The sequence below is a fragment of the Oratosquilla oratoria genome, chromosome 18, assembly GCF_046742065.1.
Source record: "Oratosquilla oratoria isolate Oo_2021 chromosome 18, ASM4674206v1, whole genome shotgun sequence".
NCBI lineage: Eukaryota > Metazoa > Arthropoda > Malacostraca > Stomatopoda > Squillidae > Oratosquilla > Oratosquilla oratoria.
In genome coordinates this window covers 57,351,110-57,366,456 of record NC_134794.1, presented here as the reverse complement: position 1 = coordinate 57,366,456, position 15,347 = coordinate 57,351,110, and the positions used below count along the sequence as shown (strand labels likewise).

The following is a 15,347-nucleotide window of genomic DNA, read 5'->3' as shown; positions in this document are numbered from 1 at the left end:
AGCATAGGGGAAATGAATAACAGAAACTTAGGAATGATTGGAAAAAAGACAAGAAGAAAAGGTAATTTTCAAAGAAATAGTTCACCAGCAGATGCAGGAGAAGGCCAAAGATGCAGTTATCAAGGTAATTAAACAAAAAGAAAATCTAGTAAGAAATACAGTAGACAAAGAAATATATGTATAGTAATTTATGGTATAAAAGAAAAACATAACCGAAGTTGGCTAAGAATGTTCTAAAAGTAGTGCAGGATAATGAGCAAGATATAGACAAGGAAATAGAGGAAGTGCATAGAATGGGCAAGTATGTAGAAGGAGAAGGAAATAGCTGACCACTAAAGATTAGATTAAGGTCACAAATGGCAGTGGAAGAAATCTTAACAAGAACAGGAAAATTGGCAAGAAGTGAACATTATAAAAATATATGGATAAAGAGAGACATTAATGATGAGGAAAAAGAAAGAATTAGGACGTTAAGAGATTGGGGAGCAGTGTTGCACTGTGCAAAGAGAATCAGCACCTAATAACCTAGGCTTTTCCTGCTGAATTTGTTTAGCAAATTTATGAGGAGACTTGTCAATCTCACACTTAATAACATTCAATGTGCATGGTGTGAGTTTCCTAGGTTTACCACAGCGCTGATGTGGGGTAGATAGCGATGTGCCCCACCATCCTTGAAATATAACAACCAGCATTGCACTGAATGCACTGTAACTCCTGAATTTTCAGAGATTTCCCTCACAGAATGCCTTGCCGTAAACAGGGCCACTATAGCAGGAATCTTGTCACATTTGATTTCACGTCCACTACGTATAGCCGGCAACACAGACGCCAGACAACTGAGAATTTACATAACATCGAAGGACAAGCGCGGAGGTCCAGAAACGTAATCCTCCCCCTGTCAAATTCCAAACAGTACCGAACCTGGAAACAGCGCATGCCCTGGTGGCAGCCAACCTTGGTCTTGCTGATAGGCATTCGAAAAAATATCTGGCTCGCAGGGGATATTGAGGGCAAGGGACTTCCATTTTGTGGCATAAGTACTGATGTCAGCATTATAATGTCCAAATTATGGTGGCTAGTATATACATATATGTGTATATATATATATATGAATATATATATATATGTATATATATATACGTACATACACGTAGGAAAGAAAGAAGTAACTATGAGTAAGATATAATAGATAAATGTAAAGATCAGCCAAAACTATTCTATAGATATGTAAATGGGAAACTGAAAGACAAGCAGGAAATAGTGAAACTATGCCAAAGGAACACTGAATACACAGATGATACCAAAATAGCTGAAGTTATGTGCAAACATTTTAAGTCCGTTTCACTAGAGAAAAAATATAACAACAGGTTGAAGGGAGAGAAGTGAAATGCCCCCCCCCCTCCTCGAAGGAAATAATGGATCATATAACGAACCTTGGTGTCAGAAAATCACATGTCCTGGATGGAATAGTGAATTGTATATTAAAAGAATGTAAAGAAGAACTAGTAGACAAAATATACAACATGTGTTGCTCTTTCAAAGAAGGAAAAATACCAGAAGACTGGAAAAATTCTAATACCGTACCAATTTATAAAGGAGGAAATAAGACCCAACAAATTACAGACCGGTTTCCCTTACAAGCACCATAGCTAAAATCTGTGAAAAAGTTATAAAAAGTAGATGGATAAAACATCTGGAGGAGAATAATATACTGAATCCAAGACAATTTGGATTTAGACAGGGAAGATCATGCACCAGAAACTTGATCTGCTTTTACTCCAGATTACTAGATGTAATACAGGTAAGGGACGGATGGGCCAGTTGTGCTTTCCTAGATCTATAAAAAGCTTTTGATAAAGTCCCTCACAAAAAACTATTAAGAAAGCTGGAAACCAAAAGAGAGATACTGAAGTGGATGGAGGACTTTTCACATGGAAAAAAAATGTGTGGTGATTAAAGATAAGAGTTCTACTTGGGAAAAGGTAATTAGCGGAGTCCCACAAGGATCAGTTCTGGCTCCAATAATGTTTGCCATTTATGTGAATGACATGGATGAGGAAGTGGAATGTTACATGAGCTTCTTTGCAGATGATGCAAAAATGTTAAAGAAAGTGAGTTCTGAAATGGAGTGCAAATCATTACAGAGAGATCTAAACTAGGTTTGAGAATGAAGTCAGAAGTGGGAAGGGGAATTTAACAATAAAAATGTAGCATAATGGAGTTTGGAAAAGGTAAAAAAAAAAAAAAAAGATATTTGGAAGATATGAAATTGGTGAAAAAGAAATAAAGAAGGAGGGATCTGAAAAAGACCTGGGAGTGATTGTCACAAAAGATATGTCTCCTGACAAACATATAAACAAAATTGTCGGCAAAACCTATAATTTACTAAGATCAATAAAAGTGGCTTTTACCTACTTGGATGAAGAAATGGTAAAGAAAATACTAGTCACAATGATAAGGCCTAAATTGGAGTTACTACACAGCAACACTGTGGTCACCCAGTACAAAAATGAATATAAAGAAGAATGAGAGAATCCAGAAAGCAACTACGAGGATGGCCCCAGAACTATCAAAACTCATATGAAGAAAGATTGTTAAAATTGGAGTTACCAACTCTGGAACAGGAGAGAGAGAGGTGACTTGTTGACCAAGTACAGATTTATGAAAGGCTTGAAAGTCTTTGACAGAGAAGACTTACTAAATTGGAATAAGAGAAACAATTGGACATGAAAAGAAGCTTAAAAAGGACAATTATAGAAGGGACTTGAGAAAGAACAGCTTTCCCCAGAGTGGTAGATGTATGGAACACATTGGATGAAACAACAGTGTGTGCAAAACCAATACAAGAATTTAAGAGCAAACTAGATATGGAGAGATACAAAGATGAGACACTACGAGCATAGCTACCCTTCTTGTAAGACACAATTAGATATATATATATATATATATATATATATATATATATATATATATATATATATATATGTATATATATATATAATATATACACACACACACACACACACACACACACATGATGTCAGAAAATCGCATGGGCCAGATGAAATAGCAAACTGGATTCTGAAAGAATGTAGGAATGAACTGGCAGACAAAATACATAGCATAATAAGCAGTTCCTTAAAAGAAGGAAAAGTTCCAGAAGATTGGAAAAAAGCAAATATAGTACCTATATATAAAGGAGGAAATAAAGAAGAACCTACCAACTATAGACCAGTCTCTCTAACAAGTACAATAGCAAAAATATGTGAAAGAATTATCAAAAGTAGATGGGTAAAATACTTGGAAAAAAACAACGTACTAAATCCAAGGCAATTTGGATTCAGACAAGGACGATCATGCGTCACCAATTTAATATGTTTCTATTCAAGGCTAATAGATATAATACAAGAAAGAGATGGATGGGCTGATTGTGCATTTCTAGACCTAAAAAAAGCTTTTGACAAAGTACCACATAAGAAGTTGCTTAAGAAATTAGAATATGAAGGAGGAATACAAGGTAAATTGCTAAATTGGATGGAAGACTTTTTGCAAGAAAGAAAAATGCGAGTAGTGATAAGAGATCAGCACTCAAAATGGAATGAAGTAATAAGCGGTGTCCCGCAGGGAACAGTTCTGGCCCCAATAATGTTTGCTATATATATTAATGATATGGATGAAGGAATTGAAAGCTATATGAGCTTCTTTGCAGATGATGCAAAATTACTGAAAAGAGTGAAAACTGAAGAAGATTGTGAATCACTACAGAGAGATCTAAATAAAGTACAAGAATGGAGTAGGAAGTGGGAGATGGAGTTCAATACAAAAAAGTGTAGTATAATGGAATTTGGAAAAAGCAAAAACAGAATAACAGGATCATATAATTTGGGAGAAGAAGGAATAAAAAGAGTAGAAAATGAGAGGGACCTGGGAGTCATTGTTATGAATAATATGTCACCTGAGAAACATATAAATAAGATTTTTGGAGAAACTTATAATTTAATAAGAACAATCAAAGTGGCATTTACATACCTGGATGAAGAAATGGTGAGGAAAATCCTAGTCACCCTGATAAGACCAAGATTGGAATATGCAGCAACGATATGGTCACCAAGTACAAAAAAATGTATAAAAAAACTTGAAAGAATACAAAGAGCAATTACTAAACTGGCACCAACACTCTCAAAACTATCATATGAAGAGAGACTACAAAAACTTAAACTACAGACACTAGAGCAAAGAAGAGAGAGAGGAGATTTGATAGCTATTTACAGAATCATGAAAGGCATAGAAATTACTGATAGAGAGAATCTGATAAAATGGGATGACAGAAATACAAGAGGACACGGAAAGAAAATAAAAAAAGACAACTATAGAAGAGATTTGAAAAAGAACAGCTTTCCTCACAGAGCAATAGACAGTTGGAACAAGTTAGATGAGAAAGTGGTGTGTGCAAAAACAATACATGAATTTAAAAATAGTTTAGATAAAATGAGATATGAAGACGGGACCTCACGAGCATAGCTCCCCTTCCCGTAAAATACAACTAGGTAAATACAACTAGGTAAATACACATACATATATACAGTAGAATTCTAAGCCAGGGAATGTGTCACTGGTCTTCTGGTGGACCCAAAAGACTGAATTTGCAATTAGATTAGGCATATATGTCTTTATTCCTGGATAGATATTTCTAAATGTACATTTAGCACCCTACTTTATATATAAACTTGTACACAAATAAAAACTGTACATGCTCAAGTGGTGAAAAAGGGGATAACAGATGAAAGCTGTTTATGTCTTGATGCTGAGAAATTGTGTGTGAATGAGGGAAGCCAGATAAATTTGCTGTAATAATTTAATAATTGATGACTCAGATTTCTCTAAATGGAAGCCTACTGCCCCACAACAGCTGTTGGTGGTTCTTGGGCCCTCACGCAGATCTGTATTGGAAGAGATTTTGGATTTCTGTCTTATTGGGATGGGAGTGTTTTCATGTCACTAACTGAAATTAGTGGAAGGAACAGAGCAGACTCGGGGTGTCAGCTCTCCAACTGTGAAAAGGAGCAGTTGAAATTGATAAGATAGATATCTTGGGACCAGTCCAGAGACCAAATGCCAGACCTTTCAGGGCTGTACCTCTTGATGGAGGTGAGGGCGCAGGCATACAGATTGACCTCTCGTTAACGGACATTAATTAGCTGTGTTTGCGGTGTTCTCGCTGTGTTTGCGGTGTTTAGTGCTGTGCAATCACTCTGCCACCCAAAAGCCACTCCAAATCAGCGGATTATTCACATCAATGGACACTGTTATCCCCCTTTTAGTCCATTAATGAGAGGTCAATTTATAGTTTGAAAATGTACAGTTGTGCTGTCCATCTTGCAGAACCAAGTTAAAGATGAGGAGAGGCCTTTTATCAACAGTAGACTTAGGATAGCTGGTAATCTGACATGAAATTTAGATATGAAATTTGTAATGTAATTGATTGATAAGTTTCTAAAACTTGCAATAAATGCCCATAACTTTTGAACATGGAATATTAAAATTTTAGGAGAAATATGAAGAAAAAAAATTATGAGAGGGTTCATGTCAAGGTAAAAAAAATAATTTCAAGCCCTTACTTCCTTATTTTAGAGGTAGATAATTGTTGTCATAGCTTCACTATCTCAAAGTATTAGATTATAAAATCATAAGCAACTGGCAGTATATAAAGATCCAGTGTATTTCATAGAATACTAAATGTTACCATATTACAATTTAGTTTTTTATTGGTGTCTTTGTGTTTAGAGGCTTTTGCCCTCTCTTCTACCTGGTGGTATATTTGACGTCACTGATATTTGCAGAAAGGATGTGGCATGAGGCACGGAGACAGGAGCGAAAAATACGGGGGATGTTGGTCGACTACAAACGTCGTGCTGAGCGCAGGAGGGAGTATTACGAGAAGATTGTAAGTTGTTCTTTTTGCCTTTGTCTATGTATGCATAAAAAAGTTGTCTTGTTTTTCTTAACCTTTTCAATACAAGTCAAATTCTCGTGTGCAGCGTCGGATGACTAATGCACAATGCATCATACTATTTGCATTATGAATATAAAGTAACTGCTGTATTACTCTTTTTTTTTCACACTGAATAATAATAGTAAATAGAAATCATGATCAAACCAGATCACAGAATTCAGGTGTCACTCTGCTACAACTACAAAATAAATATAATCAAGACTGACACTGGCATCCTTGCATAACCACTAGCACTTTATGACACTTACATAAGCATCATCGTATTGAAGAGGTTAATATTTTGCTTCTTCTTCAAATATTTACCTAGTTGTGTCTTATGAGAAGGGGAGTTTTGCTCGTGATGTCCCATCTTTGTTTTCTTCCAGGTGTTTTACCTATCTATTCTTGGTAATCCTCTCACAAATTTTGGCTACAGTGCTTGTTAGGGAGACTGGTCTGAAATTAGTTGTTTTTTCCTTGTTTCCCTTTTTATTGGTACAATGTTGGCATTGTTCCAGTCCTTTGGTATTTTTCCTTCTTTGAGCATCTTATTATGTTGTATATTTTGTTCATTAGTTCTTCTTTGCTTCCTTTGTACCAATGCTGTACTGTTTCTCTAGTGAAAACTGACGTGGAAGTGATTGTTCATGACTTCAGCCATTTCTAGATCTTCTGTGTATTCAGTATTTCCTTGGCATAGTTTTACCATATTCTGTTTATTTTTAAGTTTACCATTCACATATCTATAGAATAGTTTGGGTTTATCCTTGCATTTTTCTATGATGTATTTTTCACAGTTTCTTTTTTCCTCTCTGTGCACTTTTACATATTCATTTCTATAGTATATAATATATTTGCCATTTGCCTTTTTTTTTTCTTTTTCTTTTTCTTCTCCATCTTTTCCAAGCTTTGTCTTGTCTTTTGTAGTGTTCACTCCTTGCTAGCTTACTTGTTTTTTCCAATATATCTTCCACTACCATTTGCGATCTTAGTTTTATTTTTAGTGGTCGATTTCTTTCCTTAGAATATTGTCCCATTCTATACACTTCTATATCTTTCTCTACTTCCAGGTCACCATCTTGTATTTCTTTTAGAATTGATATTGCTGTTTCTTTTTCTGCTTTTTCTCTCATGTACCTCACCAGACCATGTTTTTTCCATAGTCCATATACCATTATACATTTTTTCTATCCACTGTATCTCTAATCCAATTTGCCTTTAATTACTTGGATGATTGTATCTTTTGCATTTTCCTGCATCTGTTGTTGTACTATTTCTTTAAAGGCAATTTCTTCATTTTCTCTGTTTTCACTCCATTTCTTAATCTTTTGCATACTTTCCTCACCTAAGTTTTCTTCAATTTTTTCAGTCATTTCTTGTATTTTGTTATTTACCTCTTTTTTAGTTCCTTACTATTGGAAGTATCAGTAATTTTCATTTTGTTCATTTTCACATTTAACTTCTATTATATAGTTTTTCATTATCTTGAGTTTGTTCCTAAGTTCAGAGTTTGATTTCTTCAGATAGGATATTTCATTGTTAGCTTCGGATAAACATTCCATTAATTCTACAATCTCCTTCCTTAATTCAGTGAATTTGTTCTCCTACCATTTTCTATTACTCATTTTCCTTTCCATGTCTATGATTCGACTTAAATTTCTTTTTTTGTATTTACCAAAACTGGAAAAGGGGTCCTCATTGTTCAATTTAAATATTGCTGGAGTTTCCATTGGTCTGTTTACAATGTACTTTGGCAAAGCGCCCCTAGATGTCTGCTTTTGAGGTGACATTCATCTTGAAATCATCTAATTTATTTTCTTGCATTTTCTCTCGTTAGATCAATTTAACACAGCAGAGAAATAATTTTGGGTAACCACAAGTACTCCCCCTCCCATTCAATACAAACCAGGCCTGTTTTCCTTACCTATCAAAAATTTTCATCTTCAACAGCGTGTGTGTGCCTTTTTAGAAGTGTTCTGAGAAGAAAAGACTCATTTTGCATATTGCTAACATGTCTAAAACATACAAATAAAAATCAGTTGAATAATAAACTCCATCTATTGCTCAGTGTTATCTTAATTATCTCCATTACTGTATGGCCCTCCAAATGCAAATCCTGAACACATCACAATATCTTAAAAAATGGGGTCGGGTAAAACAGATGTTGGGATCATAGTCTTGGTTGGCAGCTACTTCTTGTGTACTAGTGTTGTCTGAGGTTCCTTTCAGCCTTTTGCAGAGCAGTGATAATAGATGGGCATAGTAATTCTTTGCTAGTTCAACTGTGGTCATGACAACTAGAGTAGTTGTATGTACATATTTATACTTATTAATTTATTTTTCATTTTACTCTGCTTTCATAGAGCAGTGATAATAGGTGGACATAGTAATTCTTTGCTTGTTCAACCATGGTCATGACAACTAGAGTAGTTGTATGTACATATTTATATTTATTAATTTATTTATCATTTTACTCTTTGTTTGCTTTCATAGAAACAAGATCCAACACAGTTCCTGCAGGTACATGGGAGGCCTTGCAAGATCCATCTTGACCCAGCCATTGCCTTTGCTGCAGAAGCTCCAGGGAGCATGTGTGTATATATTTTTCTTTTAAAACCAAATGTGTTTTGAATATTTCATTTACTCATTGTGATACAAAAGAATATAAAAGGGGTGCAAAAGGGAGACTAGAGTAACAGGTTATCGATATTTTAAGAATTTAGACTGGTATCTGTCATTGCAAAAAATGAGTGGGAATGAAATTTGTAGAGAAAGTTAGATTATTAACAAATGGATATCAATGTATTACTGGAAAGTGGATAAAAGGAAGGAAAAGAAGCAAAAGTTGAAAGTTGTTAAAAAGGGTCTTTGTGACTTAAGTAATTAATAGACTTTTTTTTTTCTCTCTCCTCTTTACAAATAATAAAAAAAAAATTAACCCATAGGATGCCATGGCGGGGAGATTCTGATGCCATGATTGACCGTTTTGATGTGCGTGCTCACCTGGACTATATCCCCGAACCTTCCAAGAGCTCACCTTCTGTTCAACCATCTCCTCATGATGATTGGGAGGAACGACAAGCTAACTATGAGAGATATCGTATTCTTGTACAAAATGAATTTCTTGATAGTAAGTGGATTTGTATATGTACACAATGCAACAGTTTGTGTAACGTAGTACATAACCTATGAAGATAATTGTGGAACCAATGGTGGGAAGCTGCACAAAGTGGTCCTGGAAGATGTATCATAGAGAATCATCTCCATGTCACATCTTCAGGTTTCGTGAATGCTCTTGCCTCTATAAGGTTGTATGGAGATCAGTAGATCAGGTCCCAGACATCACCTTTGACTATCTGTATTCAGTTATTTTGCATAAGAATAGCTAAACTAGTGATAAGAAGAAATCCCTTCTGGCCATGTCAATTTATCATACATTCACAACAATTCTCCACTCAGTTATCTTTTACCTTCTTCACTGCTGAGCAGACATTCCCTAGACCCTCATTTTGTATATATAGGGTGCACAAAACAAAACAGTTCAGACTATTAATAACTGCACACAGACATCACCCATAGATTGCCAGCCTACAAAAACCAGAGTTGTGCATTTGTATATACTGTACAATGCGCCTTACTTAGCACATAAGATATAGTATCTGTTAAGCAAATCCCATAGCATCAATCTCACTTCATAAGAGATAAGAGACCAAGAAAACCAGAACAGAGTACACTCAAGTAGACTGCTGTGGTCACTGTGCACTACTCAGAACGTACGTACAACACAAGTTGGCCAATACAGTAGATGGCATGTGCTTATTCTGTTGGGGAGCCTCACTGTCAATTGCATATATTTTTATGGGCTGCACAACTTTGGCAACACAGACTTGAACACAACATATCTGGGGGTTAGAAGATCTCTTTTGATTGGTTTCTTCCATAATTAATAGTATCATCTATAGATGCCATGAGTCACTCAACAGTGATAACAACAACAGTTGTGATTCATACTGAAATTATGTCTTTGCTTGTATCTTTGCAGTATCAGAAGAGAAATTCCTTCATGAAATCCGCCTGGAGGAGATGTATGGCCCAATCAGTAACAAAGCAATCGAAGAGGAGAAGAAGGCATTGGCTCGAAAGAAGGCTGCTATTGCTTTCACCTACTTAGAGGAGGGTGAGGGAGTCATAACTGGTCAGGTGGCTCCGGGAGCCGCACCATCTGGAGCAGCTGGTACATCAGCAGTGGCAGCATCAACAGGAGGTGTTCCCGCAGCAGGAATTGATGTGGAGGGTGAAGAGGAGTTGTTGAAGGAGGTAGAAGATGAAGAGGATAGCGACAGTGACATAGATTTTGGTAAGCTATTAAGAATTGGGCTTTTATGGATCTGGAAAAAGCTTATGACAGGGTAGAAAGGAAGGCACTGTGAGAGTTATTACAGATATATGGGATAGGAGGAAAGCTTTTAAGAGCAGTGAAGAGTTTTTACAAGAGTAGTAGAGCATGTGTTAGTATTAGAAATGGAGAAAGTGTATAGTTTGAGGTAAAGGTGGTATGTAGATACACATGAATCAAGCACTAGAAAAAAGAAATCCTACAGCTGCATAATTCACTAGAATCAGTACCGAGGAGAATGACCAAAATGATACATGGACTCAGAAATTTACCTTATGAAGAAAGGCTTAGGCACCTTAACTTGCACTCTCTGAAAAGACGCAGTGTGTGGGGTGATCTAGTAGAGGTGTTGAAGTGGATCAAAGGCTTTAACAAGGGTGATGCAAACAAGGTCATCATATTAAGACAACATGATAGGATTTGCAGTAATGGATTTGAACTTGACAAATTTAGATTTAAGAAAGAAATGGACAAGAACTGGTTTACTAGTAGGGTGATCAACGAATGGAATAGACTTATATAGTGAGTGCTGAATCTATTGGTTGTTTTAAGAAATGGTTAGACAACTTTATGATGGGGATAACAGTTGGTAATGGACATGGAACTACCTAGTGTAGGCCTTATGGTCTCTTGCAGCATCCTTCATTCTCATGTACTTATAATATTCAAGAAAGTAATAATTGGAATAGCAGGAATAAGTACTGGTTAAGAAAAGAAAATGTGGTAATTGTTCACAAGTCAAGAAGTGGAATAGAAGAAGTAAGTGTCATAATGTTGGAAGGACATTCTTAGATAAACAGTTTTGTTGTGAAATGAAATTTAAGGAGATATAGTAAAATATTTGTCTGCTTTTTATTGTATGCCTTGGTCTCCAGGTGTAGCAATTTAGATGGACAGACTTGGAAATTTGTTTAAATTGTAATATTGACATAGCATTAGGTATGGTATGATTTTGTGCTTTTGTTAACTGCTTCTTGTGTCTTGCTGCATTGCTTCTGACACCCTCAGGGCAGTGGGCGGGATACAGGGATGACCTATCATCCAAGAGGAGCTAAGATGAGAGGGAGGAAAGGGTGGTGGATGAAAGTGGAATGGGTGAGAGTGGGTACGTGTATTTTGATGTGGCTTTCTCCCTCATGAGAGAGAAAAAGGCCATGGTATATAGGTAGAATAATTTTCTCTCTCTCTTTCACCAGACTTGACAGTGGATGTAATGTCACTGTCCAATGTACAGCAAGCTGAACTAAATACTTCAGGCAAAGCTTACGGATTGAATCAGACTGATTTTATGGAGCTCATAAGTCGGGATCTTCAGGAAGCCGAGGCTTTGCGAGCTGCTAAGGAGCAAGAAGATGAAAAAGCCATGTACTCGGTGAGGAAATTGTAACACAGATCAAGAGCTGTACTTGTAGGGTCTTGTCTCTGCTTCACGTAGTCAGACTAAGTTTTGAATTTCCTTATGCTGTCTACACTGTCCACAGAAATTAAAAGCCTTCACATGGACTAGGTACACAATTCTATATATGTAAATGATAATAATATATACATATACCAAAGGCTTTTTTCCCCATACAAGGGAGGTAATCAAAGTCTATACTGTTTATTTGTTTTATTTTTATCTGTTTTACTTGTATTTTATTTATATATATATATATATATTTTTTTTTTTTTGTGACCACCTCCATTATGCTGTCCCCACTCTTGTTACCGTCATGTACCATTTCTCTGAATATTCATTTCCTTTCTTCGTCAAACCCTGTGGTGAGGGAAAAGAATACTGCCACCAAGTCTTTCCACTTGAGTCGTATGAGATGACAAAAATGGAACAGGGATAGGACCAGTAGTGGGATTCAAATTTTTCGTCAGCCGGTTCTGTTACAAAAAAAAAGAAAAAAAAGTCAAATTTGCCAGCAAATAAACTGATCCCATTTTAGTTTTTTTTCCAAATAACATTTCGAAATAATGGTTTGACAAGCATTATTATGCATCGCTGGCGGCCAAACGTAACAAATATTCCAATATTTACATACGACACACCTGAAAAAGTGTCAGGGGGAAACACAAATGGGGTAGAGACCTGGGTGCCAACCTATAGTTAGTCTCGTGATCAAAAAATTCGATTTGGGCAACCTAGTGCAGGTGTATTTATTTTTTTACGGACGCATGTTTGTGTGGGGGTAGTGTGTACATGTGTTGGCTATGTATGTGCTTACACGTGTGCATATGTGTACATGTACATGAGTATGTGTGTGCATGTGTGCAATGCATTTGTGTTATTTATAAACAAACATGTTTGTGTGGGTAGGCCTAAGGAGTTTGTATGAGAGTGCGTGTATGTATGTATGTCCATAATTATAATAAAATGTAGTTTAATAACACAAATATACAGAGCAACCAAGCACTATATACATGAAAAAAAACTGGTAACCACTTGTGTAAATAAACTATGCAATAAATCACTAACGAAAGTTACGAAACATACCGTCACGGTACTTATCGGATGAGATGCAGAAGACCACTGACCAGCTGAGCAACTAGTCGGTTCGCCAGTTAGCCGGTTCGCCGAACTGACAAATTTGCGTGAGCCGGTTCTAGCGAATAGGTAAGAACCGGCTGAATCCCACTACTGGATAGGACCAGGCATCTTATTCTCTGTGGTCCCAAAGGGGACATTCCTAAAAAAAAAAGCTAAGACATAAGAAGGTCTTGGAGGAGTATTCTTACCAGAACCATAAGGTTTGGGTCTTTTAATGTGTGTGGATGTGTTAAAAGGGAAGAGATAGGCAGTATGTTTGCGAAGAAAAATGGATGTGTGGGCATTGAGTGAAACTAAATTGAAAGGGAGGGGTGAGTTTGAGAGTATAGTTGGGAGGGTGTCAGGAGTGAAGAGAGGACAAGGGAGAGAAGGGGTGGCTATACTAGTAAGTGAAGATATAAGTAAGCATGTGGTGGAGTGGAAGGAGGTTTCTTCAAGGTTAATGTAGATGATGTATTTATTTGTTTATTTCTTGCTGACTGCCATGGAGCTGTGAGTGTTAAATGAGAAACTTGAGGGAATGATGAATTGATTTATGGTACATGGTATTTTGGTGCAGTCCGAGGAGATTTCTCCCTGTCTTCTCTAATTTTTGCAAGAGGGGATGGAGAGGGGTTGATCAATCAAGTGAAGTGGCTTTGCTGTGAATGTACTGTCTTGCTGCATTTGCTTCTGACCTGGGCAGTGGGCAAGAGACAGGTTCCTTCATCCACAAGGAGCAAAGATTAGAGTGGGAGGAAAGGGTGGGGGATGGGAGTGGGTGCAGCATTTTGACTCGGCTATTTCCCTTATAAGGGAAAAGAAGCCCTTGGTGTATAGATACACATCGTAATTTTGAATCAAGTTGATAAGAGACATGACCATTATAATAGGTAAACATCAAACAGTAGCAGATTACCAACTAGACATGATGATGAAGGAATTGAACAGTTATTAGTAAGCTTGTTCTTGCAATTTTTTTCGCATATTGCTATTAAAGCCCTCATAAAATTTACCTGGTGTTTTTCTGACAGGGACGGAAATCCAGGAAAGAACGAAGAGCCTTGAAAAAGAAACACATTGACCGAAGATTTAGCCCCCCAAGGTTTGTTTCTGTCTTATGTTACTGTGTTGTGCATCGTAAATTTACCTAATATAAATTTGTATGGAATTAAGTGATGTGGATTTTCACTGCATTGTGGCATTGGATATCATGATTTGTAATTGCATAATTGTGTTTACCTTTCATTCAACCTATCACTATTGTCATTCCTTGTACATACATACATACATACATATACCAAGGCTTTTTCCCCCTTTCAAGAGAGGTAGCCAAAAAGGGAAAGGCATAAAAACACTCCCACCCATTTCATCCCTAAATACACTCCACACCCCTCCCACCCTCCCTCTCATCTGAGCACCTCCTGGATGACGGGTCATCCCTGCACCTTGCCCACCGCCCTGGGTCAGAAGCAGTGTCGCAAGACACAGCACATCCACAGCAAGGCCGCTTCATTTAATCGGCGACCCCCCCTCTCCGTCCCATATCCACTGTTAACCTCTTCAATACAAGTCATATATTCTTTCACAGGGTGACTGATGTACAATGATTCAATGATGCATCACAATACGCATGTTATAGAATATAAAGTTAAAACTTTCTCTTGTTCTCTTTCACCCTGAATAAGGACAACCACACGATCAAACTTGTTCACAGAATACAAGGGTCACTCAGCTACAACTACATACATACTTATACCAAGGGCATTTTTCCCTGTGCAAGGGAGTTGGCCAAAGTCAAAGGCATAAATCCACTCCCACCCATTTCATCCCCACATACTCCACTCCCATTCACCACCCCTCCCTCCTTCCCTCTTTTTTTTGGGCTCCTCCTGGATGATGGGTCATCCCAGCCTCTTTGGCCTTTGAGCCAAAAATTTCACAAATCAATCAATCATCCCAGCCTCTTGATTATCGCCCTGGATCAGAAGCAGCGTAGCAAGACACAGCACATCCACAGCAAGGCCACTTCATTTAATCGGTGACCCAACCCCCTTGGGGGAGATGGAGAAATTCCTTTGGGCTGCATAAAAATATCAAGCTTACTCCCTAACCTCCCCCCCATCCCCTACTCCCTTCTGTACAACACAGCATCATCCATATACAACCATTCTCCTCTTACCACCATCTGTCCTCTTCCTCAACAGACATTCCTCTCTTTCCCAGTGCCCCTTTTATCCCATCCATCTATCTCATCCTTGGTCATCCCCTCATGTTCACTCCTTCCACCTCTGCCTTCCACACCTCTTTTACCAATCTTTCTTCACTCATTCTTTCCCTGTGTCCAAATCATCCCAATACTCTTTCATCAACCCTATCTCCCAACTCCCTTTCCATCGCAGCAATGGAAAGGGAGTTGGGAGATAGGGTTGATGAAAGAGTAT

The 15,347-nt window shown here is 37.3% G+C and overlaps 1 protein-coding gene across 4 annotated transcripts in view; it reads left to right on the top strand.

Annotated features, from left to right (window-relative positions):
• LOC143035265 (uncharacterized) overlaps window positions 1-15,347 on the top strand; it is a 66,959-nt gene that overhangs the window by 26,746 nt on the left and 24,866 nt on the right. For all 4 annotated transcript variants that reach the window (XM_076202103.1, XM_076202102.1, XM_076202101.1 and 1 more), the window contains exons 2-7: window positions 5,841-5,944; window positions 8,486-8,583; window positions 8,938-9,122; window positions 10,035-10,349; window positions 11,585-11,760; window positions 13,938-14,008. In XM_076202103.1, coding sequence (XP_076058218.1) covers window positions 5,846-5,944; window positions 8,486-8,583; window positions 8,938-9,122; window positions 10,035-10,349; window positions 11,585-11,760; window positions 13,938-14,008 — 944 coding nt within the window. In that variant the 5' untranslated portion in view covers window positions 5,841-5,845. The remainder of the gene's footprint in view (window positions 1-5,840; window positions 5,945-8,485; window positions 8,584-8,937; window positions 9,123-10,034; window positions 10,350-11,584; window positions 11,761-13,937; window positions 14,009-15,347) is intronic.